This window comes from Idiotropiscis lumnitzeri, chromosome 15, assembly GCF_059441095.1.
Source record: "Idiotropiscis lumnitzeri isolate Australia: NSW breed Sydney's pygmy pipehorse chromosome 15, RoL_Ilum_1.0, whole genome shotgun sequence".
Classification (NCBI taxonomy): Eukaryota; Metazoa; Chordata; class Actinopteri; order Syngnathiformes; family Syngnathidae; genus Idiotropiscis; species Idiotropiscis lumnitzeri.
In genome coordinates, this window is record NC_142405.1 from 4835002 (window position 1) to 4858341 (window position 23340).

Consider the following 23340-nt stretch of genomic DNA (forward strand, 5'->3'; position numbering starts at 1 on the left):
TTCATATTTTTTTCTCGCAACTCAAGACAAAAATTGGCCGAGATAACTTCCTTAGCGATGAAGTGAAGCTGATTAGCGAGACTCCACCGTTGTTCCCAAAGCGCAGCGCCCACAAGATACCCGCCCAGCGGTCTGTGGGGCACGTTGGACGTGCGCCCGCCTCGCCAGATGGCCGCCTCCCCACCCCTGGCCCTCACGCAGCTGTCCGTCCAGATCGGCTTCGAGTTCTACCAAGCGGAGCCATAATGGCCAACGGCTGTTTGGGGTGAGCCGGCACAAAGCGATTGAAGATTCTCAATCCGAAGCTGCAAATTCCCATTTTTCTCCAATGCAGCATATGCTCACCTTTTGGGAAAAAAAAAATATACCACCACCACCACGAGGTCTGTGCGATTTTGCCCAGTAGGCAAACATGGTGGCCACTGATTCTCTTTGGCAATGAGGAGCGAGCCGTTAAACGCATGAACACATGCGGGCTGTTCATCTCCTCTGCATGAGATCATTGGAGGGCCAGCGGCAGGTCAGACGAGGACACGCTTTACGACATTTGCTTGGTGGGTGGGGGCAAGTTTCCCCTCGGGGAACGGTCGACAATAATGCGCCCCAAATTGCTCATTTACAGCTCGCAGGGGAAATATTCACAGTAAAATATGTTTACTAGGTCCCGACATGGATTCTTCTAAGCTAATTTTGATTCAGATATTTGGCAAAATTAAATTCTGATAACCCATTAATAGAAAAAAATAGAAAGTGAATAAAATCACTTTTTTTGGTCGATTAACGCTTACGACAAAAAAGATATGAATCACTGTTGTACTATACCTCGAGAGAGAAAAGAGAAAAATTGTCAAAAATATGAAAGAATTGTTCTTTGTCAAATGTTGTAATGAGTTAATTAAAAAAATAAAAACCAACTCGGGGAAAAATAGGCAAAAAAATAAATAAATAAAAAATTTTAAAAAAATCAGACGATTTTTGCTCATTTCAAAAGAGCTTCTATCGGCAGATTAATTTGTCAGTCAGATCAATAATATTTATCCTTTCAGAATTGATTGGACAATATTAGATGATGCAAATGTGACGTTTAAAAAACACAAAGTGATGACTTCATTAAAATGAATGTGAAGAAATCATATTTTGCTGCAATTCAATAGACATTGTGCTCCTTTTGTTGTTAGCTTGGCGATATAAAACAGATATGCGGCTTTGCGGGCACAACTCTTCAGTAACCTGCAGCAAAATTCATCTTTCACCCTAAAGAACCAAAAACATCCTAAAGAGTATTGATATAATTACCTGTCCAGATGTGTTGCTCCACCATTTGTGTTCAAATATTTCTTAAATTGCTACACGACACCAATGCTCTTCGTTAGCACGACGTCTTTGGCTAGCATTAAGCTAGCAGACAATTCAAAAGATTTCAAATTCACAAGATGAATTCGGCAGTCTTGTTTAGGATCTTAATAAGCTTCTCTTTGTTGGAATACTGACTGAGGGTGCGTTACCTTGCTTTCTAGAGCTATGCTGCCCCCTCACTGGCTGGAAATGTGATAGCAGGAACATCACTGCTGACTTGTGACATATTTGAAATGTAAATTATTGAAAGTGCGGAGTACACTTCAGAGTCAAGATGTTCAAAGTGGACTTCCTGGTACATTTGCATTGGAAAAAGTGTCCCCTTTGTTGGCCTTCAGCGAGTGGCCTCCAGATGAAGACACCACAGGGGAGAAAGAACAACTGATGGCTGGACAATTAAAAAGTGCATTGGGGGTGTTCTCGGCAAAATTAAAAAAACAACGCAGGGACGCTGCAACGGTCACGGACGACAGGAGCGTCGGCGGGGGATTTGACCTGTGTGCCACGGCTGACTAAAAGCCGCCGCTTGAATTATCCACTGTGACGAGAAGCATTTTGAAATGAATAAAATATATTGCTAGCGACAAGAACACTTAGCCGGAGAAGAGGAAGAAGGAAATAAGAGGTGGAGATCATTTAAAATAAAAAAAAATATTCAGAGGATAAATTAATATTTCATGTTCAATGCTAATATGCTAGCAGTTGCTGTGCTAACACATAGCAAAATCTCAAGTAGCCACATTGATAAGGACTTGACATCTTGTTCTGTTGTCGGGGACTATTTTGAATGGGAATGATTAAAATGCAACCATGCTAAGATGAGATGCTAACATCTAGCCCAATAGCAACATGGCAGCGCTAAGGCTGATTAATAAACTTTTCCCTCTTTTCAGATACGATTACAAATGACAATTTGTCAGCAATGCTAACATGCTAGCCGTTGGTGTAGCCCAGGATCACCAATGTGGTGCTCCCCAAACACGTAGCCAGCAGGCCTGTTCTTTTAAAAAAGAAAAAAAATAGCCTACCTATGATACGACATTGTGATTTTCTAGGAATCTTGTAGAACTAATCATAAGAAAATGTAAACACCGACAGTGATTTATAGAAATAAAATGTTGCTCATTGATATCTATCTGTTCCTTATTCATTGTGAGAAATCATTAACACGATCAGTGTAAATAAATAAATAAATATTAAGCTATCAGCTATGACAATTTTTAAGAATAAGGCCCGTAGGGTCGAGGTCGGAAGGGTACAGAGATAACGACTGGAGAGCGGGGGACCGACCGCCAAAAAAGGGTCAAGTGGCCAGCTCTGCTAACATGCTAGCAGTTGCCATGCTAACGTATAGCAAGACAGCAACTAGAGCACACAATGAGGCGAGGCAAATCTGTAAGGATTTTACATCTAGTCAGTACTAGTATATATACTTTTTTTTTTAATTAGCATATTAGCAGTAGCTCAGCATCAGTTAGCGGCTAATGGATCATTTTAGGGACAATTAACCAGCACTTGAAGTGTTCTACTTGGAAATGAGTGTTCACTGGCAGACGTACGAGTCAACCTGAAATTAAGTCAACAGCTGGCATGGCATGGCGCATAGCCCCCCCTCCCGCATTCCCTCGCCAACACGCTAAGCCTCAAACAGCTGGTACCTCCTCCAGGGAAACGGTGTCCAGCGCCCCACAGTCACAACACATCACAGGAACAACATGAAGCTGAGAGTGACTCAGCATGTGATGCGTGTCCAAACACATGAACGCACGCGCTCCCGTGGAACGGTAGGTGGCGGCGCGGAGACGTTCTCTTACCTGGGAGCATCGAAGCTGTCGTAGGAGCCCACCGTGTAGTGACGAAACAAACGCTTAGCACGCTCGCCACGGCTCTCTGGAATCAGAATCGCAATGAACTGACCTGAGCGAGATTCTTGACTTGAAATGTGAAATGAGTGAAAAATAAGATTTTTTTTTTCTGGTTCAAACAAAACCATAAAGATAAAAAAATAAATAAAACTGACCTGATCTGCCTTCTTGACTTCGAAGCAAGACTTCCTCCACACAATCAGAGGGGAACCAGCCTGTGCGACCGCGGACTGTTCCCTCCCAGTAGCCGCCTTCGCCCACGCTCAAAACTGCCGACCACACACAAAAGCGGCATGTCACCCTCACAGAAAGGATTGTTCGGATTTCAATCCTGCCACTCGCAAAAATGGTTCCTGGAGCTCAACGGCTATTTGTGATTTTATTCAATCCTGTTCCTTGAGGGCCGCTGTCCTGCCCCTGTTGCAACACACCTGATTCAAATGATCAGGATCGTTATCCAGCTTTTGCGGACCTTGCTGACTACCTGATTATTTCAATTAAATGTGTTGCAGCAGGGAGAGATGGAAAACCGGTACTCGAGGAACAGGATTGAAAACCTCTGACTGAAAGACAGCTCAAAAATGTTTCAAAATGTATATTTTTTTTTACACAACATAAAGCCACTCATTGGCTCAGCATCAATGCTCACCTTTGACCCTGTCACCCTTGCTGAAACTGATTTCCCGCTCCCCCTGCGCCGAGTGCGCTCGCGTGGCCACGAAGACGCGCCCCGGCACGGCACTGTACAAACGCCGACGCTGGCCTGCCGTCTGCGTGCTGGCGGTGCCGACGGCAGCAACGGCGGCGGCAGGCCTGGAGGGACCGGATATTTCAAACAGACAACAACGTGAAATGGAGACACTGACAACTGGAGTGGGCTAAGTCTATTCTCTGCCATGTGACTTAAAACATCGCCTTGGCTTTCCAGTTTCCATGATCTCAAATAGGAAAAGTTGAATTTCTAAATAAAATGGGTTGGACTTTCAAGGTTCCAATTGTAACGAAATCGAAAAAGTCCTTCTCCTCTCACCCTTGCTTTCGACTCGGCTGCCGGCTTCGGTCCTCCTTGTCCCCCATCCTGCCACGGGACGGGGATCGTGTCCGGGCCCCTCGGGGACTGCTGGAGCTGCGGATGGTTCCTGTGTGCTTGAATCCCTACGAGGGAAAATATCCATTCGTCACTTTAAATATCTAGAAAAGTACCAAAGTCGGACAAAAAAAAAAAAGATTTTGCCGGCGGGTACCTGCACGGAGACGATGTTGGTGCTCAGCGAGTTGGGCATGGCCATCCAGTCGGGTAAATTCATGCTGCTGTCACTGTTGGCGCGCAGGAACGGGTGAGGGTGAGGCAACGTCAGGGTGTGCGTGCTCTCGCGCCTCTGGGGGGCGTACTTTGGAGACTCCACAAAGGGAACTGGCGGGTGAGGTTGGGGGGGGTTGAGTGTTTGGGGGTACAGGTGGTGAAAGTTGGGGGGGGGGTGAGCAGGTGAGAGGGGTGGGCGTAAGAGGTTCGAGTCAGGGTTAGGATGGTGTTTGGGTTGTCATGTTTTTATCTAGCAAAACCTCGTCTTGCTGAACATTCGGTTCATTAACAAATTTTTATTTTTTTTTTTCCCCCATCAGCGAAAAATGTCAAGTAAGCCAACAAAAGAAAAGACTGACCTACATCGGCATCCCGGTGGTTTTTGATGATCTCCCCCAGCTCGAAATGACCCGACATGACGGCCACCTGATGGAACGACATCACAAGTCTTACGCAAGCAAGTTTTTTTTTTTCTCCTGCTTTGTACATTTTGTTGAGGATTACCTGAAAGGGTGTTTGACCGCTGTTGTTCTTTGTCTCTTTGTTGGCTCCTCGGTAAAGCAGAATCCGAGCACAGCTTTCCTGAAAATAAATAAATAACATTAATCAACGTGCGTATATTGTCATATATTTAATATTTTGACCACCAAAGTATGTTTGAGGAAATAGAGAAAATATTAAAAATGTACCTTGTTGTATAAAGCACATATGTGCAAGGCAGTGTTTCCAGATGCATTCTGGGAGGTGGAGTCGGCCCCGTAGAAGAGAAGGTGCTCCAGGTGCTGAGAGTTGCCGTTCTGACACGCCTGAAGGGCACACACACACTCTCATGTACTCGCAACAGCAGTTGCACAATGGCTTCATTCATTCATTGATTGGTGATGACGATGAGGATGAAACTACCTGAATTTTCCGCCACCAGGTGCTGACTTGACCGACGGACGGACGGTGACAAGGTGGACACGACACACACACACAGACAGAAGATGAAGATGAGAGACGAGAGACGTAGACAAAGCAGACCTGGTGCGTTTCGTCCCAGCCGTTCTCGTCCCTGATGCCCAGCTTGGCGTGATGGTACAGCAGCGTTTCACAGCACGAAGTGTCGCCCCCTGTCAGCACAGTGTGGTACAGCGGCGTCAGACCACGCCGGTCTTTGTAGTCCGGGGAGGCGCCCAGAGACAGCAGGACCTGCGTCCGCATTCATGAGGGAGATGGGAAAAAAAAAAAAAAAAAATCAGGTGATGATTACGATCATTTATTTTTTTATATTAATTTGTTTTGGTGTGCAAAAAATGTGCCATACTGATTGAGATTAACTTTTTTTTTTTTACTTTTTTTAAAAAATTATTCTCCAGGTGCAAAAGCACTACGCAAATAAATGCTATGATGATGACAAGAATATATATTGTTCATTTTATTTAATTTTTATTTTAATTAGACTATATGTACATGAAGATAGCCATATTTTTATTTTCTTATGATGACGATTATGAAGTCCATTTTTGATGTGTGTGCGACAACGTCCATTTATTTAAAAGGCTTTCACAGGGCCAAAATTGAAAAAATAAATACATTTAGAATTTGACGAGGTGTCGTTTTTACCAGCAGGGCAATATGGCGGTGGCCTCGGACGGCCTTGTGAAGCGGCGTGAGGCCATCTTTGGCACGGAAGTCGATGTGGGCGCCTCCCTCCACCAACACCCGGATGGGCTCGCCGCCACCCGGCTCGCACTGAACCGCCAGCGACAGCGCCGTCTCTGCGGGACACAAACACGCAAATACACACACAAACAAACATCCAGCCACAGCACACACACACACACACACACACTGAATGTGTGTTTGTGTAAACAGTATGTGTGTGTGTTCTGCCCGACTGTCGAGGCTGTGAGCGACGAGAGACGTTAAATGTGTCGCCACCCGCTCGCTTGGTGACACCAACCGCGAAGCGAGCGTCAACGCGCCAGCGCAGACACCAGCAGGAGGCGCCAAGAGCAACGTGACGCCACTTGCGCGACCTGCTTGCATGACAAGCTCAACAAAGTTCATGACGATTTGTTTCTATGTCCTTGCATTTGCTCAAGTCAGCGCCTCTTGTGACATCACTTTCTAACGAAGTAATAACTTAGTCGTAAGCGCTTGTAATAAGTTTTAATTATTGACCGCATTCAAACACGCATCTGTTGGCTTTTTTTTTCCATTTTTTTTTTCTGCATTCCGCTTACCGCCAGTGTCAGCATCCTGGTAGTTGGGATCGAGGCCTTTGTCCAAGAACTTGCTCATCTTGTCCACACCGTTGGTTTGGATGTAGTCCATGAATTTCTTCAGACTGGCCTGCATGTGGACAGAGACACACAATTGCAAACTTCCAGTGGCGCCCCCGAACGCATACGCTTCAGATTACATTTGCAGAATTTTTTGACACCCGCTTGTCGAGGTTACTCACCTTGGTGTGCAGTTTGGCCAGCTGCTTTTCATCAAGGTTGGTCTGCTTGTACACTCGCGTCTTGTATCGGAACTAAAAATCAAGGCAGGGAAGAATTAAGACACATTTTTTGCCTCTTAAGTCAAACTAGACACACAAGTTATGCTGTTCACCGATATTTCTTGAATTCAGGAAGACTAATGCTATGTGAAGTTGGTGCGCGTACCTCCAAATAGGGCACCCCTTTCTCAAAGGACTGCGGGTACTCCTTGAGCAGCCTCTCCTCCTCCAGGAATTTGGCGTCGTGGCCGTCGGTGGCGGGCTGGAAGAGGCCGTAGTTGAGAATGTCTCGCAGGGACTCGGTGAGCGAGCACAGCACCTGCTGCTTGGCCTTCCACACCGTGGCGTCCGGGTTGAAGCGCAGGCATTTCTGGGTGTCGGAAGCAAAACAAACCGCAATAAGTACAATGTAACATAGTTTCATCGAAATGAAAGGGATGAATGAACGCAATATACAGATAAAAAAAAAAAAGACTACAGAAATAAAGCATTAAATAAAAATGTACAATTACAAATATATTTTAAAAATACTAATATTTGAACAATAACAACATCCTGTTCTGGTTAAAACGGACAAAACGAGTCAATTTTGAAGGAAAAAGACCAATTGAATTGCAGTGCAACTGCCGTACAGCAGGGGGCGACAGCGGCCCACGCAAAATAGATCAAGCCCACAGAAGAAGGTGCACACTGCACAGAATATGAATGGATGTACAGTGTGGCTTCACACACACACAAACACACACACACGCGCGCGCGCGCGCACACACGCTCACGCATGCACACGCTGAAAGAGGCTCTGTCAGCAAAGTGAAGAAGTCACAACACAAAAAAGCGTGAAGGACGATTGTTGTCACGGCGATGCCGCACTGTCGCGCAGTGATAGGATGCACACGATAGCTGTCACACACACACATATACACGCGCAAAAACACACAAAGATTTGCGTATGCATCACGTTCATTCGCCCTCGGTTTTATTCAACGACTCGCACAGCCAGCACGGTTACCACGGCAACCGGTTCATTAGCCGAGCAAGCTGCTTGTTGCCATAGAGACTTCCCATAGAGATGGGGTACTATGTGCGAGTGTGTGTTGTGGTGTAGTGTGCGTGTGTGCGTGTGTGTCTAAGGGGGTGGGGGTTCGAATGGAGGGAAAATGATTCAGAGAGAAAATGGTGATGATTAGTTTGTCTCAGTTTCACGCACACATACGCGCAAATAACACACAAACACATCTACGAATTGTGCTCTCCAGTTGACGTCTCGAGGAAAATAAAAACGCTGACGACGGTGCTTCTTAAGCAGAAGAAGACGTTTCGGCCGGCCTATCGAGTAGCAGTCCCTCCGGGAATTTGACAAATCCACCCCATTCCGCCAATTAGGGCCCATATCAAAGACGCCGGGCGAGTTCCTCGTAGTCGTCGTCCTCCTCCTCCGCCTCGTCATCAAGGACACCCCATCGCAGACAGTTTTTGTCAACACTCTTTCGAAAAGAGTTCCCCCGCACTGATCTGCTCTTTGTGTCGATGACGTTAAGACCATTTTTTGAAAGAGACAGGAAGTGAATCAAGTAGAAAAGCAAGACGGTTGGGTGCATGATATGCTGCAGCTCGCTGAAGAAAAAAAGATCATGCGCGAAAAATGGGAATTTGCTTGCAAGCTTTCGGTGTTTAAGGACATGACGAGCGGGAAATGAAGAACGCTCAGAAAGATGTTGACGTTGCGTCATGACAAAAATCTCAATTTGAATCTACAACTGTCAATTACTTTCCATTCTTGTGTTTTAAAAACCCCACGTTGTGTTTGTCTTCATATTTGGAGAAAATTTTCAATCCAACGCAGCGCCCCCTAGTGTACAGTCAGGCCAGTATTCTATTGACCATGATTTTGCAGAGATGCGCGAGAATGTTTCTGAAGGACTGAAGTAATAAATGTTAAAAATAAACCAATTGGACGCAAGGAAGGAGTGTTTCCGCGGACGAACGGCGGACTTAAATGGTGACATGATGGTCGTTTTTTTTTTTTTTGGTGTGCATGCGTGCATTGGGGGTTATTTCCCCACAGAGCTCATTAAAGTTTTCCCGTCCCCCTCAAACACTTGGCCAGCACTCAAAGGCCAACAGGAAGGAAGCGAGACAATAGGTCGGAGATGGTTGGATGAAGACGAACGGCGAGGAGAGACGAGAGCGGAAAAGTGCGATTCAACTTAAAGACAGGATTGTTTATTTATTTATTTATTTTTTTAAAGGCTGCATGAACATACAACTCGCTTGTGACGGGCTTCATGTCGCTTATGGACGCCAAGACTTCAAATCCTGTAAGCGTGACAACGGTTATCCCATAAATTTACATAAATCTGCCGGAAACAAAAAAAAAAAAAAACAACAGTACATTATATGTTGCAACAATCGTCAGTCATTCTTCTTCCGCAAACAAGTATGAAATCCTCCTGGAAGATTCACAATCTCCACTTTCTGAAGGCATCCCGATACTTTTGCAGTCCTCGCAGGATCAAAGCGTTGACTCCCCGCGCTCATTACGACGCCAATTAATGAGCCTCCAGAGTTTATTGAGGCTGAATAAGCTGCCACGTGCAACGAGGCTGACGCACGACCAAGGACCTTCCGAAGGGTGAAGGTGAGAGCGCGCATGTCAGCAGGAAGTGGCAAATATCGACTCGACTGGCAGAACGTAATCCTTCAAGTCTCGTTCCACGGGATATATTACGGAAAAGTGACTTTTGATAAAGTTGGTTTGGATTAAGTGTGAAGCCAGGCTAGGTTAGTCTAAAATAAGTGATCGGTCAAAGCCAAGCTAGGTGCTAGCGGAGCTGTGCGCTAGCTTTCTTAAGTAGAAGCTTGGCCAGGACGACGTTTGTGACGTAGGAAAAATCGGTAAGACAGCGAAGGGATGGTAGCGCAGCAAAGCGGAAAAATGGTTTCGTCGACGCTTGATTACTTGGATGCTAGGCTAGGACGCCAGGCTAGAAAGAAGCATTCAAGACTGACTTGTATTACCGGCAATATATTTATAAAGCTTAATTGACTGAAAATGAGGTCAATCTGAAGACAAATGATTGCTTTTATGACGCCTTTTTACGACTCCTGTGCGGATTTACGCCGCCGTCCTCTTCCATGTGCGCCTTCTCTAATCACGCCAGCTAGCGCCTGCCAGCCTCACTTCACCTCTGTCCGTCTCCATTTTGCCGCCGCCACCGCCGCCTCCTTTTATTGCGGCTGTAACTCTCTCTCCCTCTCCTATCCCAAATGGCCATCTTTTTTTTTGGTCTTCCAGTTATCCATCCTTCCCATTTGTTTGAATAAACAAGTGCGCCTGCGTGAATTATTCATGGAATTCATTTAAAAACGGAGAAAAACGCGGTGGATCAATAATACATCGCACACGTCGGCCAGAGAGAGAAAAAGTGGAAAAGCGAGCTTTTATAGCAACTGTGTTGGGATACAGACTTTCAGCTCTGGGTGTGATTGGTTATGTCTGTTCGCTTTTGCCAGGGATTTAAGTTTATATTAAGATGACTGGGATCTAAGTTCCTTAGCGACACACTCAAAAAATGTAACAAAACACAAGCAGTCATGTCAAATTAAAGGTTGCAAAAGTATTTTTGGCAGTATGCTCTTGTATGTTGACACAATAACACAAAATCTTTTTTTTTTTTTTTTTTACTAGCATGGCTTGCCACTTGTCACCTGCCACAATTAATTCCCACTTCACTCTGCCACATTCACAGTGACGGAACACAGCAGCTCATCGATCCATCCCGATTGAGGACCAGCCTTCTTTAAAAAAAATGCTTTTCCTGGTTACCGTTGAGGACCTCTTGTCGCTTTCTGCTTCCCATTCTCCTAATGGCCTTTCCCACATGGACAGCTTTTAAACTCCTCTCGGCGACAACCATTGTGACGGCGCTTCAGTCAGTGATTTCTTTTTCTTTTGTCTGAGGTCACCTTGAACGTCTGGCGCTCAAACTCAAGCACGATTTAACATCACGGACAGAAGCTAATTGAAGCTAGTTAGCATGCTAATAAGTAGGCGACGGTTATTCGTGTTTGCCTGAACTGGATTCATTGGCACCAAATTAAACACAATTTTCAGCTTTTCTTCAGATTTTCCTTGCAATCGTTTACGAGTGAGTGGAAATATTCCATGTAGATCGCAACAATTAGGTTGGGCATACCATAAGACAATTGGGGGCTACCAGGTGGTAGCCAAGAGATGTAGAAACTTGGTTTGGTCGAAGATCGATTACCCAGAAGCAAGGTTGAGCTGGGCAGAAGCTAGATTTAGCTGTTAGCAAGGACAGGCGGTAGCTAGATTAGACTAAAGCGAGCTCAGATAAAAACGTTAATTAACTTAATTTGGTAAAAGGTTAATTAACCAGAAGCTAAACGTATTTTAGGCTAGCTCGGCTTCAATGTGTGAAAGATTGGGTGGAAGATAGGTTAGGACCGTTAGGTAGAAGGTAGGCTATGCTGAAGCAAGGCTAGGTTTATGCTAATAGGAATTCAAATTCTCTGTTAAACATGCTTAATGTTGGCCAAAAGGGCTGTGTTGTTGCCATAGTTACACAAAGTGAGGCTGGTGGTTGCCAAAAAGCGTTGTGGCGGCCGCGTTGGCGTGTTTTTTTTTTTATTTTTAAGATCCTCAGCATCCACTCACCGTTTGTTTGATGTCCGGAATGCCGATGCGGAACACCATCATGGCGATGTGGGCGTCCTCGGGAGGCGGCGGACCAGGACCGGACGTGCGCTCTTTCTGCCTCCGCTGCTGCTGATTGGCCGGTTGCTGGTGCGGGGGATTGGCTGAGTAGGGATTGGATGCGTGACTCGGGTTCCCAGCTCGTCCGGCGCCTTTCCCCGGCTGCCTCGACCCCTCGACCCTGCCGCCCCCTCGCCGGGCATCCACCACGTCCTCGTCCTCCAGCTCGCCGTTTTCCTCCTCGCCGTCATCGTCGCGCTCATCTTCCTCCACCTCCTCCTCCTCTTCTTCTTCCTCCTCCTCTTCCTCATCCTCCACCCCCGGGTACGGGTGTCGGCTGTTTCCCAGCATCCTCTGGTGCTCCTCGTCGCTGGACAGCGGGCTGAAGGGCATCGTCATGGCGACAGCGGCCCCAAAGGCAACGCCATCATTCCCGGGGTGATCCTGCGCGGGAAGGACAAATTTATCAGGAAAGTATGGGAAGAAGCAAAGAAGAAGAATACATTGACCATCGTACTCCCCACACATTTTAGAATAAGGCTCTTTTGTATGAAAACGTGGAAAACGCTTTTAAGACTTTCCGAAAGTGGACCATGTTGCATTGATTGGCTGAGAGAATGGTCAATAAAACGACAGTACAACAAAAATAAACCAGATTGACAACCAGGTTAGCATTGGTCGCTCCAGGTCCACAGCCATTTCCCAACAGGAACAAATAAAGCAATCAAAAGATCAAAGTAGACATGATAATCATCATTTGATAATCCAGCCGTCATCCATCTTTCCCTCAACCAAGTCTCCGGGGAGACCCGTTTCCACGGCGGGGTCAAATCGTTAGCGCGCTCAGTCACCTCAGCGGCATTTTAAAAAGCGCATTAACCCTGCTAACCCCGTCAATGATCGTGCCAGGAGAGGTTCAGCATAAGGTACGCTAATTTTTAAATGCAAAAAAGGTAGCACCTACGCAAGACAGACAGGATTCATTAATATGTAATAGATTAGAGAAAGAGAGTGAAAGATAAAATGGAGCATCTCAGCTAGGTAGAAGTTCCTAGTACAAAATAGATTGGATCTCAGCTAAATGGAAACTAAATGGTGGCCACACAACAAGTTGGAAACTCGGTTTAGTCGAGAGTAGATTAGCCCAGGAACAAACTAGGTAAACAATAAAATAGAGGAACACAAGGATAGATTGATAAATTAGGATAGTCGCTGAGTCAAGCGGCAGCTGTGCTAGGTGGAAACTCGGCCAAGTGGAAGCTAAAGTTGGTGGCAGTAAGATATGGATAGAAAAGTAGATTGCGCTCAAAACAGGCTGGATGAAAGCTAAAGTAGAGGTAGCCTGGCTAGGTAGACTCTAGAAGAGATAAGGTGAGGCTTGGCGGCTAGCGTAAATGTTAGTTGTTCAGCTAGGTGCAAGCTAAAATGAATTGAAGGTTTGCTATGTAAAAGCTAGCTTGGACTCAAGCTAAACTAAGCAGAAGCCAAGCTCCGTGGCACTGCCCCACAAACCTTAGATGAAAATATGTCACTGTCCCAAGAAACACTTACTTCAATGTCCAGATCCACAAAATGCTCTCCATTTGAGTGCTCTCCTTGTGCCTCAGCTACTTCCTGGTTTTCATCCAATCAGATTCCAAGCCCTCTGTTACCAGGTGGGTAGAACTTCTAATCAGACTCTGACGTAGTCGTACAAAAAAGTAAACTCATCCGGCCAATCAGAGCCAACGTCATTGTCATCAGTTGGCCGGTGTTGTGATATCATCGCTTTCCTTTCCTCTGATTGGTCCAGCAGCTCAGTTCTTGAATTATCTAGTTGCTAGTAGCTCTAGCTAAAATGTTTGTTGATTTAGCAACTATTTGTACAAGTGAGCTAAGAAAAAAAAAAATCAGTTACAATGAAACTTTTGTACAAATAAGTCATTCCTATAGTTAGTTATTTTCATATTGTTGCTTCTAATTGTACAACCAAACAAAAACTGCCATCAGTCAGTCAACCAAATCCGCCCGCTCAGTGATGTCATCAAAACACACAAATTGAAAACTTGACATTGAGCGCCTCGCACACAAACATCTTCATCATGCTCAGCTCTTCCCTCTATCTAGGACAATTGTATAGATAGACCTTCTCCTTGTCTCGGTCCCCAGGACATTTGACTGGGAAACTTCCAAAGAACACATCGGCCCACTTTCCCGCCGAGGAAAAGTGGAGCGGCCAATTTTGCCTGCCTGCTTGTTTGACACGGTCGCACACAAAGCGAGCGACACACACAAATTGTCCGAAAACAAGGCCAGGTTGTGTTTACACGCGTGACATCCAGGACATACTAAAGGGGGTCACCTGCGAAATCTTCAGGTCACCGAGGACGTCACATAATCGTCCGCAGGGACCGGAAAGTCACACGTGGCCTTCTTTTCGCCGTGTTGTGATGTAACAATCCCGCGAGGGGGCTGAGTGGGGACAGCTGAACCAGCGCTACTCGAATGTTTGGCAAGAGAGATCCATTCGTCTACGGAACAAAGCGTAGAAGATTAACTCAGGTGAAGAGGGGTGAGGTCAGACGCTTACGTGATACGACTTCTAAGAAACATGTCGGAAAGCGGCCCAGGTGACGACGAGATTTTTTTTCCATCGCACTTTCAGATGTTTTTCTATTTTTTGTTTATTTTTTAGAATTATTTGAAAATATCATTTTATTTAAGATATTTTATAACTACTCTGTATATTATGTCCAATAAGTTTGTCCATAAAACTGAATTGAACTTTTTTATTTTTTATATATTTTTTTCTAATACTTTTGACCCCCCCTTATGACAATAATAATTTTTCGTCATATCAAGACAATATGAGTTTTGTTTTTCACATTACAGCATTTTTAATTTTTTTCCCAGCTCCTATTTTTATAGCTAATATTTATATTCATGTCTAATGTTGAACTGAATATTATTTGTTGGGATTTTTTTGTTTTAGGGTCATTTTATTGTTTTTTTTTTTTTTTTTTCTTTTTATTGCCCTAATGTGTACTGTATTATTTTCTGACATTTAAGATTTTTTTTTTTTTTAGAAAATTTTTTTTCAGGATATATTTTTCTTGTTTTGTATTTTTTCTGTATTTTCAACACATTGGCTTTTTTTTATCTGATGTTTTTGTACATTAAACATTCTTAACTTATTACACACTTCTTAATTTGTGTATTTTGAAATCAATTGTCTTTTGCATTAGATGCTGATAAGAGCTTTTGACTCATTTATCATTGACAAGTGCACCTAATGCCTTGACTTGCAGCATCATCGCACTCACGCTGATAACCGCAATCACTCCGCTCACTGTAATGGCGATATGAAATTTGCAATTCTTCAGCGTCAGCCTCAGTCAGTGGCGCTTGGCGTCCCCGAAGCGCCTCTCAACGGAGCCTGACTCATCGGAACCATCCCAACAATAAACCCACAAGACGTCAGCGCCTCTGATGTGCGAGCGTCACCGCGTCCCATCGGAGAGGCCTCGAGTTCCCCCACGCCAAAACCGGAGAGTCCCGCAGCAAAGAAGCGAGCGGGCGTCTCAATGTACACAAAGACACCATAGAAGACTTTTTCGATTCATGGATGTCATAAACCGAAGCTGACAGCCGCACCATGTCGCTATTAATGGACTCAGCGGGTCACCTGCCACAAAATTTATTAGCACTTACAACAAAAGGTTTGCCGTCAATTAACCCGAGGTGGGAGTTGTGAGGCAGGACAAGATAATTGATTTGAAATAGACAGGCATCTATCTGGACACCTAAATAGGAATATCGATGTATCTAAACAAAAATGCTATGAGGCAAACCTTTTTTCCGCCCTTGACTGTTCAGACAAGTCCATAACTTTTGCGGACCGGCAACCGGTGTTGGGGGGGAGGGTCGAGGTCAGCTGGCACTTATTGCTAATGCTAAAGCTAGCTGCTAGCCAGTAGTAGCCACTAACGCCGGAGACTTGTGTCGTGTCATACGTGATAAATTAGCGGTTTGTTAGCATCCTAAATTAGCAACTGAATATGATGTAATGGAGCAAAGCCACCACTTTACAAAATAAAATATTTTTTAGCCTCAAATAATAAATAAACAGGAAGTTTTTTTTTTAAATTGATCTGTGTGGCCTGGTCCAAAGTGGCCGGCCCGGTGGATGGGGACCTATGGCCTATAGCAATCGTTCTAAAATTTCTTGAGCCAAGACTGAAATCAGAAATCTCAAGGCACACCACCAAAAAAAAAATGTCTTTTCTAATTTACTCAAAAACTTGTGCTTCCTCATCAGTGTGAAATCTCGGCCCGTTTACTCGAAGATAAAGCTATTATTGTCGCAGGAACGGCAACTGCAATTGCACGTTCCGTCATCTTCAAGTAGCGGATGAGCTTTCTCATTGTTCTGCCAGTCACTATATTTAGTTGACATGCCTGCCTGTCGACAGAAACAAAACTTGCCTCCACCACCAGTATGACTGACCAGACTGAAACTGGGCAGACATGTCCGTCAGAACAGGCATCAAGGATGTTGACGCATTTTGAGTCAACTTTGGTTATGGATCATTTCTATCAGTAGCGCCCCTGGAAAGTTCAAAACTTTCTATAAAATGTGGTGGACTTGCCGCTTATAACAGAACGCATTATAAAGTCTCAAGGACCCGTGTCCAGAATTGAACCGGAAGTTGACCAATTTGGCCGTATTCCCTCAAGGAGAGCCCCGGAAAAGTTAGCCCAAAAAAAAAAAAAATAAAATAAAATAAGCCCCTCACGCCAGCTTCAAAATTGGACCATTAGCCCCCTAAGGACAGCTAATAAACCAAACTACCGACTAATGTAGCAACCTTTACTTGTGCTCGACTACACGCTGCAACCAGCGGCCTTCAAGCGGACTGCGAAAGTATTCCTATCCTCCGGAGAAGCGATGACGCCGCTCGGGTCCGCTGAGAGCCGCGATCCCTCGCAAATAGCCTCGTAATTAATTAGCTCAGCTGAGTCTCAGCGGGACCGGGGCGCGCTACGTCTCTCGTACGGAACGCCGAGACTGGCCGCCGGTGGCCTGCGGAGAGGCGCGGGGTAGCGTGGGGGGGGGGGGGGGGGCCTCGCGGCGGGCCAAGCTCATCCATAAGTCAACGACGACGGGTGTAGCCGCGGGCCGTGAGGCTGCCGGAACATATGAGGCGCTGTGAAATATTAACGGCGGATGCTAACCAAAAGGAGGACAAAGAAGTTTGTTGAATTTAAAAAAAAAAGAATTTTTTCCCTCTTAGTCCAATTTGATCCACAGTGAGAAACAGGATAACTCAAGATCATAAATTGCCCCTTTCACGCAGGCTACCAGCTGGCTTTGATGACGAGTACTGGGTGTTAAATATTCAGTGTGAAAGTTGATGATACGATACGAGGGGGCTTGCCAGCTTCCGAGGTACGAGAAAAGCATCAGTTGTGACGTCTGAAATAGTTTGTCGGTCAGCGACGGTTTTCCGAAAAAAACAAGCCGGCAGAAGTGACATCCCGGTCCGGCCTTTCTGCGGTCCCCTTTCACACAGCCGTCATTCCAGCTCTTATCTTACCTCAAATGACATTTAACTTGCCAATGTCTTAGGGGAACCGAAATCTCTCCAACCGCCTCGATCGCGGGAGGGACGGCAAAAGTTCTCGCGCTCCGTATGAGTGAGGATACTTGTGAAAAGAAATATTCCGGTAAAAAAAATAGAAGCGCACCATCCATGCTGCGTCAATGTAGCGTCCCTAAATCGTACATTTAACGAGTGAAGTCCACCACAAGTCGCCGGAATTTACACACTAGGAATAAACGATTACAAGAGTCGTTTAACAACGCAGCAAGAAGGCCAAACGCTTCCTGCTGCTTCGTCATCGCAAAGTTGCAAATAAATAAGAAAGAAAGAAATAAACACCCACAGGTGCCCACGGCTCCTGGCACAAGAAGACAAACGCGTGACAAGCGCACTGGAGGACGAGGAGGAGGAGGAAGAAGAAGAGGCGAAAAATAACTCCTCGACATGTCGGATCAGTGAATGCTGGGAGGACAGACGATCGATTGGGCCCATTAGGCGGATTTTGCGTATGATTAAACGCTCCAAACAGAAGTTTAACGGACGATTTTCCCCCGCAAGAAGTTTTTAAAAAAAAGTCTTACAGGATCTTCATTTTGAGTTCACTTTAGAGCGCCTCAACGTCAGCACATCACAGACTTTTTTTTTTTTCTTTCATGAAAAAGGACAACTTGACATCCTTCGTGTGGACGGAGGATGCCGGCTGGTGTGGCTGCATTAGAGCGCCTCGTTATCACGACGTAGAAAAGCGTCATAAGGTGGGAAATATTCGGTGCATCCGGAGGCCTGAAGCGGATATATTTTGGTGGCTCTAACATTTAGGGGTGTGTAGACGGTAAAAAAAAAAGTAGTGATGGTGTGAAAGGGGAGGGCAGAAGGCAGACTAGCAATGGGTTGTCAGCGCCGAATTCCCTGTTGTCCTGCCACAGAAATGATCACGGAAGCAATCAAATTCCCCCGTGGCGGTACCTTTCACACAGACTGGCAACGTCGGGGAAAAATACGAAAGTACGGCAAATTCGATTGGGATATTGAAACACCAAGTATATATGAAAAGGACTCGAGGAGTAGCAGAGACACCGGGTGGTGAATGCGTGAAAGGGTATCATAGAAAGCAGGGACAGAGGGCTTGAATTTCAATAACCTACACTCTGACACTGCGGACAAAAAAAAAAAAATGGAGATGTTTGTTTTTGCTTTTGAACTCTTCCTTCCCTTCTCTGTTAAATTTGTGGGTGGACACCCCCGTTTTACACCAATACCTTTTACACAGGTCTACTACACAACATGGGCTTTCCAGCTGGTTTGTAGATGTATTTAAAGCCTTGGGGGAAAAAAAATGAAATAATCCATACGGAGATTTTCTTTGATCCTTGCCAGCTTTCTGCAGCGTTTGACACACATACGGCGTATGCGCGCACACACACACACACACACAGAAACACGCCCGCACGCACACGCACAGCAGCAAAGATGAAGCACTGCAGTGACTGCGAGAAACTCCTCCCATCATGGCAGCTAATTCCTCCGTTTTCAGCGTTACGGCGGAGGAACGAGCGTGCGTGTTTCCCGCTGGACTTGAATGTAGCGTGAAAAACTGCAAACAAACCCATGACACACTCACACACGTTGTCATCCCGGCCGGTCGGCTGCAGCTAAATATAGAACCGCCAATTTGATGATGATGCACTGATGGTATACAACCCCCACAGTCTCCCTAACCCTCAGCCCCCTCCTCGCAGCTCAATAGCAGAATTAGCCCCAATAAACTGAGAGTGACTTCATCTTGTGTGTGTGCCGGTCTGCACACACCGGCAAAGCAATGTGTGTGAATTTCCCAGCTTAGGCGGTGATATCAGAGGCGTGACGATTGCGGTTGTGCGAAAGGGGATAGAGGATCTCGATCTATGAAGGTTTTCCACCCATCACTCACTTCTCCCGCTCTGAAGTGTTGAAAGTAGTTGTCGAATTTCCCGACTTTTGAGCTATCAAAAGGCGTAATAGAAGCGTGAAAGGGGATAACTGGTATCAAGGAATGAAATTTAACACCTGGGACTTATCGATGCCCATGCCTTGGATCAGGGTGTGACCAAGTAAAACTTCTCCTGCCCTGATGTGTTGAAAGATGTTTTAATCAAACTTCGCGACTTCTGAGGTAGAATCATCAACATAACAGAGGTATGATATCAGCTGCGTAAAAGGTGATATCAGAAACCCACCATAGAGGAGTGACGTTTAACACTCATGGCTCACTGTCTGATGATCTGTCGGAATTGTACCGACATGGAATGTGGGGCTGAAGTTGGCATGCGAAAAACCTGGGCTCTCCAGTACTATAAGAGTCAGAACGGGAAACGTGTGAAAGGGGATGACCGAAAGGATGATGTGAAGAACTTCAATTCACTTTGCTCTGAGAAAATCCCCTTTCACGCAGCCCCCATTCTATCTCTGATACCACATCTGATCAAGTAAATGTGCAGTTCAACTTCAGTTGCCATAACATAACAGAATCGGTACCTTTCACACACCACAGCAACCCAGGGAACTTTGGTATGAAATTACTGTGGCAATAAAATGGATGTGAATGGGGGTTGGGATGTAAAAAAGCAAACAAAAGCGGGCTGTGTGAAAGGTTCAAGCCAGGAAAGGACGTGAAATCCAATAACCAAATTTCCCAGGCTTCTGTGTGAATCTTGACACGCACCATTCGTCCGCCAGAGTGAAACCGTCCCAAATAAACCGCGCTTGGCGTGTGACTGACGACAAACGCCGAGACCACGTGGACGGCGTTAAACGAGTAGAATGAATTAGTGGCGTCTGCGAAGTAGGACAGAGCGCTGGGGAGGCTTCCTGTCCCAGATCGGTCGTTAACCGACGGCGAAAAAGGGGGAGAGCGAGCGAGCGAGTGAAGGCGCTGGCTAAATCTGGAGTTATGAAGCGCAACCCCCCAGAGCAGCGGAGCAAATATTGGAAAGAAAGCCAAGACGCGCTCGGACAAATAAAAGCGGGCGAAGTCGAGAGGATCGCATGAAAGCCCCTTGACGAGCCGTCGATAAAACCGTCCCTGCGCTTCTTCTTCCCACGCTCCGACGTTATCGCATTCCTCACCAAATAATCCAATTAATGCTAATTAATCATCTTTTATCTCCAGCCAGGACGCTGTCAAATTTCCCGGGTAGTATCAGAGAGAGGGCAGCTGGCGGCTGCGTGAAAGGGGATAGCAGAAACCCCTGACAACAGTGTGAAGCTCATCAAGGTACACTTCACCCGTACGACTGTCAAGTTGTTCCAGCTTCAGGCATGTGAATGGTAACTTTCACACCGCTGCTTTGTTGCACCTCAAATACTACCCTTATTTCGTAGCAGTACCTTTCACGCAGCACAGGAAACCATGACAATTCACAGAAAAAAAGGGCCAGTGGATTTTTTTAAACTTTTGTTTTCTTTCCAACTGCGACCAATTTGCTGTCGTCTTCCCCAAAAGTTGCTAACGAATGCGTCGTCACTCGCTCAATCTGCAAGACATCTGATCAAGTCTGACGCGCCGATGGTTCCGTCTTGCCGCGCTAACCAGCCGGGCCCGTCGATGACATCATCAGCTGATCTGAACTTTGACTGGCGCTCAAAACCGAGAGACTGACTCACGCAGTCTGCAGTGGAACAATAGCGAGAGATGGTTGGGACAAAAGCGTCACTGGGGACACAATGCAGCCAGGACGGAGGCGTTTCAAGGAGTTGTTTTTTTTTTTTTTTTTCTAGATGCGGAAAAAAGTTCAAAATGTTGCCGGTTGACTTTGTTTTTCTATCCATCCATTTTTCTCGACTGCTCGTCCTTTATGGTGGTATGACGGCACCATCCGGCTAACTTTATTATCAACCAAATATTCAGCAGACTTCTGAGCATCAAAAATTCGAAACTCAGCCGCAAATTGTCACTTCCGGGTCACGAGGAGAAGCCAAGCCAGAACATTTAGAAATTTCTATAGCTCTTTGTTATAATGGCAAGCAGCAAATTAAAAAAAAAAAATAATATGTAATTTAACGCATTGATGCTGATGAAGAAAATGCCTTTACTTTCGTTTGCAGCATGTCGTTTTTGAGATTTTTTTTTTTAAGTTTGAAACGAGAAAAGCTTATGTATTTTACCGTGTTTTGTAATTCATAGCCATGTTTCAAAAAAAAAAAAATCCACTTCGAAAATCTACGTGTCTTCGATTTGACCTCTGTTGTATTTTTTATGTTATTGTTTAGTTCAACAAAACATAAAATGATGCCCAAAAAAAATTATGAGCCATATTGTCCTAAACTACATAATAGGCAAAGAAAAACCACTTGGCATTAAACCTGAGCCAAAGTCTCCCGGAATTTGTCCGACTGTCAAGATTTGGTATACAAGTTCACTTGATTATCTTTGATGTTTCATGCTCATTTTTCCATATTTTGGCAGTCCCACGATATTGCCAAACAAAATCACACTATGAACATGTATGTAATAAAGCAAAGACAACCACACACACTTGGCCATTTTCGACAGATGCACACCAAAAAAAAATAAAAAAATAAAAAAGCACTAAAACGTATCCTATCGAGAATACGTTCACACCCGACAAAAATCTCACGGGCTTTTCCAACGTCCTTCAAGATTTACACGCATGTTTTCTTGATCTTCGACGTGTGAGGCATATTTTGCCTCTTCAGTTTTTAACGTTACCCACAAAAACGCAACCAACGCGGCAAACAACCACACTGCTTCCACACCGCTTAGGTGTGATTTTCTGCACCAGTTGGCCTTTTTTCGCCCCCCCCCCCCTTTACATACATCCATACTGTACGTGGGCGGGACTTCGAAGACGTGACATGAAACAGCAGCTGCTCCACTTACACATACACACACTCGCTGCTACGTTAGCATTTGGCAGCTCTGCAGCATCTGGGCTGCCTTGCTCGTGGGCACACCGGCAGCTCACTCTCACAACACTCAAACACACACACACACACACACATGCAGTCATAACAATCAGAGCACTGATGAGGTTCTTACGGTCTTGTCGAGCTCCTCTTAGATGATGGTGATGATGATGAATATGAAGAAGAGGAGAAGTCCGGAGGAGGCGACGAGGCGAGATGCTGCTGTTGGGAAGGAGAGAGAGCAGAGTAGGGAAAAAAAAAAAAAAAGAAAAAGGAAAAGGAAAAAAAAAAAAAAAAAAAAAGGAAGACAGAAGAATGAGAAGAACAGGCACCGTGGTAACCAGGCTGCCTCCTTCCTCACTCTCTCTCTCTCTCTCCTCGCCTTCCGCGACGGGATGGAGGAGCGTTTATCCCGTCCTCCTCCCGGAGTGACACTCACTCGCTCGCTCCCCCTCGTTCCTCCCTACCTCGCTCGCCCCTTAGCACCCCCCCCCCCCCCCACTTTGCCCCTCCTCCTCCCTTCCGCATCTCCATCCTGGGTATACCCCCTCTGCTTTCTCTCATCCTCCCCTCCCCTGTCTTTGATGTTTTGACAGAGTGAAAAAGAGAGAGATAAGGCAAAGAAAGGGAGATGTGGAGCAGATTAGCGGCATGACTCAACGTGAGCGTCCAACTCACAATGATTGAGGGGGGGGGGCGGTTGGGGGGCATTGCTGCAATGCTTCTTATGATACATGAAAGGTCAGGGAGGGGGGGGGGGATCAGGAGGAAATCAAGTCCACTGAAGACGATTTGCTGTTTCTGGAGTTCCCAGTGGCCACATGAGCTAACGGAGGGGTCAGGAACCTTTTTGAAACTGAGATCGGCTACTTAATGTGAAGGGCTACTAGTTTCATACGCACTTCTGTAAGTTACATTAACGCATATGATGAAAATTTACCTTTCATCAGTGCAGAAGACCAAATTAGCTGTGAAGTTAACCCATGTACCTGACAGCTGCTCCTAATATTTTGATGAGCCTAATATAAGCAACACAAGACCCAAAATGTTCGTAACAGTCAATCAGTCCAGTGAAAAAAATATTTGAAGTGAAAATTCTAAACCGTCACGAACATTCAAACACA

The 23340-nt window shown here is 45.5% G+C and overlaps 1 protein-coding gene across 1 annotated transcript in view; it reads right to left on the reverse strand.

Moving 5' to 3' along the window:
* Positions 1 to 22665, reverse strand: part of shank1 (SH3 and multiple ankyrin repeat domains 1) — a 37902-nt gene extending 15237 nt beyond the window's left edge. The window contains exons 1-15 of the mRNA XM_088316069.1: positions 22350 to 22665; positions 11691 to 12173; positions 7179 to 7382; positions 6974 to 7045; positions 6753 to 6861; positions 6130 to 6284; positions 5548 to 5715; positions 5214 to 5330; positions 5029 to 5106; positions 4884 to 4950; positions 4466 to 4635; positions 4252 to 4376; positions 3871 to 4034; positions 3377 to 3490; positions 3171 to 3246 (exon numbers count right to left, since the gene is read on the reverse strand). Coding sequence (XP_088172195.1) covers positions 3171 to 3246; positions 3377 to 3490; positions 3871 to 4034; positions 4252 to 4376; positions 4466 to 4635; positions 4884 to 4950; positions 5029 to 5106; positions 5214 to 5330; positions 5548 to 5715; positions 6130 to 6284; positions 6753 to 6861; positions 6974 to 7045; positions 7179 to 7382; positions 11691 to 12128 — 2057 coding nt within the window. The 5' untranslated portion in view covers positions 12129 to 12173; positions 22350 to 22665. The remainder of the gene's footprint in view (positions 1 to 3170; positions 3247 to 3376; positions 3491 to 3870; positions 4035 to 4251; positions 4377 to 4465; positions 4636 to 4883; positions 4951 to 5028; positions 5107 to 5213; positions 5331 to 5547; positions 5716 to 6129; positions 6285 to 6752; positions 6862 to 6973; positions 7046 to 7178; positions 7383 to 11690; positions 12174 to 22349) is intronic.
* Positions 22666 to 23340: the final 675 nt, after the last annotated feature.